Below are 3,552 nucleotides of genomic sequence, written 5' to 3'. Positions count from 1 at the left end.
GTGAATCAATATTGACAAATTATTTGGGTATTACTGTAGTTTTTTCTCAGATGCATAAAAACAGCCATAATGTCATATGAAAATTGGGCTAATTAAGAAAATGGAAAACATCTTGGTTATAGTTTCAAAATAGTGAAGGTTTGAAAAAGTAGATCCTAACAGGAGAAGTTGCCATCACAATATTTGGGATGGAGTGCCACAGTTTGAATGGGAATTCAGCCAACAATTCAACAAGGAAAGTATTCTCAAGGAATGTGTTGTGAGTGTTCACAGAAAGGAGTAAGTCGGAATGGAGGTATTCTCTGGTTCTCTTAAACTTCCAGTGTTGATATAGAAATACAACTTCACAGCATCTTCGCTCCTTAGCAGCAAGATTTTCCCATAACATCTGTTTCCCTGGACTGTCTGGTTCATGATGAAAGATCAGAAGAAAACCTCAGCTCCACCCTAGATTAGGTTCCCATGTCCACTTCTCAAAGTGTCTTCCTCTCTCATGCTCCACCCCCTGCAAGGAGAAGGTCACATATATTACTGACATAAGTGAAAAATAAACTTTTGCAGCTGGAAACATCAGAAAGTTGTTTTTTTTTTTTTTCAAGGCCTTTATATTAAGACATTCCAGCCAATGGAGCACAGGGCAGAGTTTTGAGCTGGGTCAGAAGGTTTTGGAACTCCTCCACTGCCTGTGTGTGTGCTGTAGGGTTCAGCACAAGGTGTTGGAAGAGATTGACAGGTTCAGCATTCCGAAATGTCTTGGGAATCGGTATGGTCAGGGGTAGGAAGGAGTTACCAATGAGGAAATGATGGAGGGATCTTTGCTGGAGGCTGTGGCCCAAGAACCGGAAAAGGTCCTGGAGCCGCCGAGAAAGCATGCTGTGCTGCCAGTCCGTGAGGGGCAGCTGTAGCAACAGATGCATGAGGGCTGTTTTGAAGTGGTAGGAGGTGAGGATGGGGTGGGATGCCCCCGTGGGTAAGCTCTGGCGGTCCTGGAGACTCAGAACAATCTGGAGACACTTGAGATGACAGGTGTTCTCAGGGGCAAAACGTCCCACCAGCTTCAGGAACAAGTGTTCACAGGCTGCAAAGGACTCGGGCCAATGCACACTGGTGAGCTGTTCCTGCTCAGGGGCCTGACTCACTAGGTAGACCAAGGTATCCTCCCGCTGCACCCCGAGGACCAAGCTGATGGAGAGAACTCGACCTGAGCGGTAGTCCAGCCTGAGCTTGCAGGAGGTGGTAGATGGTGGGAGACTGAGCTTAAAGTCATACTTGTGAGCCACGAGAGCCCAGGCATTACCCACCATGCTCTGGAACCACTGCACAGTCTTGCACACATCCAGATGGACACCGGTGCAGAGAGATGCTTTGATGGAGCTGTTACACTTGCCTGAGCCTGCCATCAGGTCCCCATGGTGGTGCACCAGACACAACACATCCCCCAGAAGCTTCTCACGCTTGCACACGCATTCCGACTCCACCAGCACATTGCCACAGCGATGGCCGAGGGCCGGATCCCTCATCTCCAAGACAAATATGGTACCCTGTGGTGGGACAATTGGTACCAAGACATCAAATTTCTGAGTCTTGTGGAGGATTCCACACTTCTCAAAGAGAGCCCCAATGCCCAGGCAGTCCTCCAACTGCAGGTGAGCTTCTGGGCGGCTGAGCATCCTACAGGCCTCAATCAGGTCATCTACAAAGCTCTCCACGAACTCACAGGTGCCTGACAGGTCACGAATGGCATTTTGGATATGGCGTTTGTAAAAGGATTCCAAGGTCTCCTGGGAGGGGAAGTCAGTGAGCCAGTTGGAAGAGAGGGCAGACACAACCTGGACTTCCTCCTCCTCATCGCTGCTGGAATCAAAGGCCGGCTCATGCTGCATGTTCTGTCGCAGAAGCTCAAAGATGAGAAAAAGGCAAACGAGGCCAGCATTCCACAGGTTTCCCAGCATCCAGTCCAGAGGCCCTTCCTGGCCAGCAGCCTGGAATGGCCACCCCCTGTCTTTCTTCCCCAACACTAACTGGTCCTTTGATACATCTCCTCGCCAGAAGTCCTGTGCCTTCTGTTTCTGCTCAGCTGCCCGCTTCCTCTCTTCAAACTCTATGTCTAATTGCCGCATCTCCTCGCTCAGTCGCTTTTCTAGCTGCCGGCTCCTGGCTAGGGTGTCCAGGTCCATCCGGTCACTGACCATTAGGGGGTGGTGAACAACGTACATGACTGCCAAGAACAGCAGGCTTATCACAGCCATGTAGGCCTCTGCATCTGCAGGAGGAGGAGGATGGGAGTCAGTGGTCATCTTCCAGATGCATCTGCTCTCCAGCGCAAACTCCCCAGAGCCCTGGTACCCCAAGTGCTGGATGCCACCTACTCAGAAGGAACAGAAAGCTCCCAGAGCTGGGCTTGGGCAGAGCAAGGGTGGTCTGCTGGAGAAGCAGGAGAAAGGGGGACAGTGAGATGCGCCACTCTGTCTCTCTACTGCTTTCCTTCCACATGGTGGGCGGCACACAAGCTTTAGGAGGATGGACATGGAACAGTTTTCATTTCAGTGTAGGATGGCGGGAGACCTTGCGGAGGAAGTGGCCTCACCCAACTGGTCAGTTCACCTTGGGCACCAGATATGATCCCAGGGATCTGTTTCACAGACAGCGAGCACTGAGTCTGTCAGCCCACATGGCCCCTGTTATGACAGCAGCCCCAGAACACAGCCGCAAAATCTCACTTCCTCTGTGACTTCACAATGCTCCCACCCTCCCCCTAGTCCTCAGACTGCCCAGCCTCACCCTTGTGCCCTGCGGGCTCCAGGGAGGCACAGTGCTGCCAGCTCTGTACACTCTCAGGGCTCAGGAGCTGCTGGATGCCCCATCTGACCAGCTCCACTTGCCCAGGAAAGTGCCCACAGAACCCTGTGGCCAAGGGCCACCCGATAGCTTGCATTAGGAGTTCCTCTGTCTCCCCACACAACACTAAACCTGAAGCTTCTGACTTCACCCCAACCCTTTACAAGCTACGGAAATTACCAAGATTCACGGAGGGCTGCGCCCTGCGGACGCGGGAACCAGCTGAGGGGACGGCCTAGCTGGGTCCCACCGCCCTTTTCAGGAGCTCGGTTAAATTTCACAAAGTACCGGGTTGTTCATTAAAAGCGTGGCCCCGCTCCCATTTACAACTTTCCCAATTCCACGCCCGGAGATTGGTACTCTTACCACCTATCCAGACCACAGGAATGACCTACCCCTTCTCGGGGTTTCTCCCGGGACCGGGGGCCAGCTCACTTACCTGGTGTCACCAAGAACACGGCCTTAAAGGGACAACTCGGTTCGACCGCCCCTGCCTTCTTCCCAGCCGGGTGGGAGCTCCGGGTTCATCGCCCCGACCAACCACGGGAGCGGGCCCGATCTCCTCTGCCGGAGGAAGGACCATGTTTGTCCGAGCGTCTGAGGGCCCGAGCTCGAGGAGGATCTGGTACCCACCACGCCTTGCTACTCTCCGAGGGCCCCCAGCAGTCCCGCCCGGCTCAGTCCCGCCCCGCCTCGCCCCGCCCCCAGAAAGCT

The 3,552-nt window shown here is 53.5% G+C and overlaps 1 protein-coding gene across 6 annotated transcripts; it reads right to left on the bottom strand.

Annotated features, from left to right (window-relative positions):
• Positions 1 to 422: 422 nt before the first annotated feature.
• Itpripl1 (ITPRIP like 1) lies at positions 423 to 3,530 on the bottom strand. 6 transcript variants are annotated; one of them, XM_010638135.3, is made up of 2 exons: positions 3,278 to 3,530; positions 423 to 2,263 (listed from the first exon to the last, which is right to left on the bottom strand). In XM_010638135.3, exon 2 carries the CDS (start codon positions 2,247 to 2,249, stop codon positions 609 to 611), a length of 1,641 nt encoding a protein of 546 aa, XP_010636437.1. In that variant the 5' UTR covers positions 2,250 to 2,263; positions 3,278 to 3,530; the 3' UTR covers positions 423 to 608. The 6 variants fall into 6 exon arrangements, with proteins under 6 accessions (XP_010636437.1, XP_010636442.1, XP_010636441.1 ...); XM_010638140.3 differs by lacking the exon at positions 3,278 to 3,530 and adding an exon at positions 3,205 to 3,244; XM_010638139.3 differs by lacking the exon at positions 3,278 to 3,530 and adding an exon at positions 3,019 to 3,093.
• Between the last annotated feature and the right edge of the window lie 22 nt (positions 3,531 to 3,552).

Source organism: Fukomys damarensis, unplaced genomic scaffold (assembly GCF_012274545.1).
Source record: "Fukomys damarensis isolate Sample0158 unplaced genomic scaffold, DMR_v1.0_HiC HiC_scaffold_9, whole genome shotgun sequence".
Classification (NCBI taxonomy): Eukaryota; Metazoa; Chordata; class Mammalia; order Rodentia; family Bathyergidae; genus Fukomys; species Fukomys damarensis.
Note: the sequence above shows the minus strand (reverse complement) of the source record. Positions and strands in the feature narration are given on the sequence as shown.

Bases quoted from the DNA above. Each gene is read 5' to 3' on its own strand.
- Itpripl1 (XM_010638134.3), bottom strand. From the start codon at position 2,297: ATGACCACTGACTCCCATCCTCCTCCTCCTGCAGATGCAGAGGCCTAC.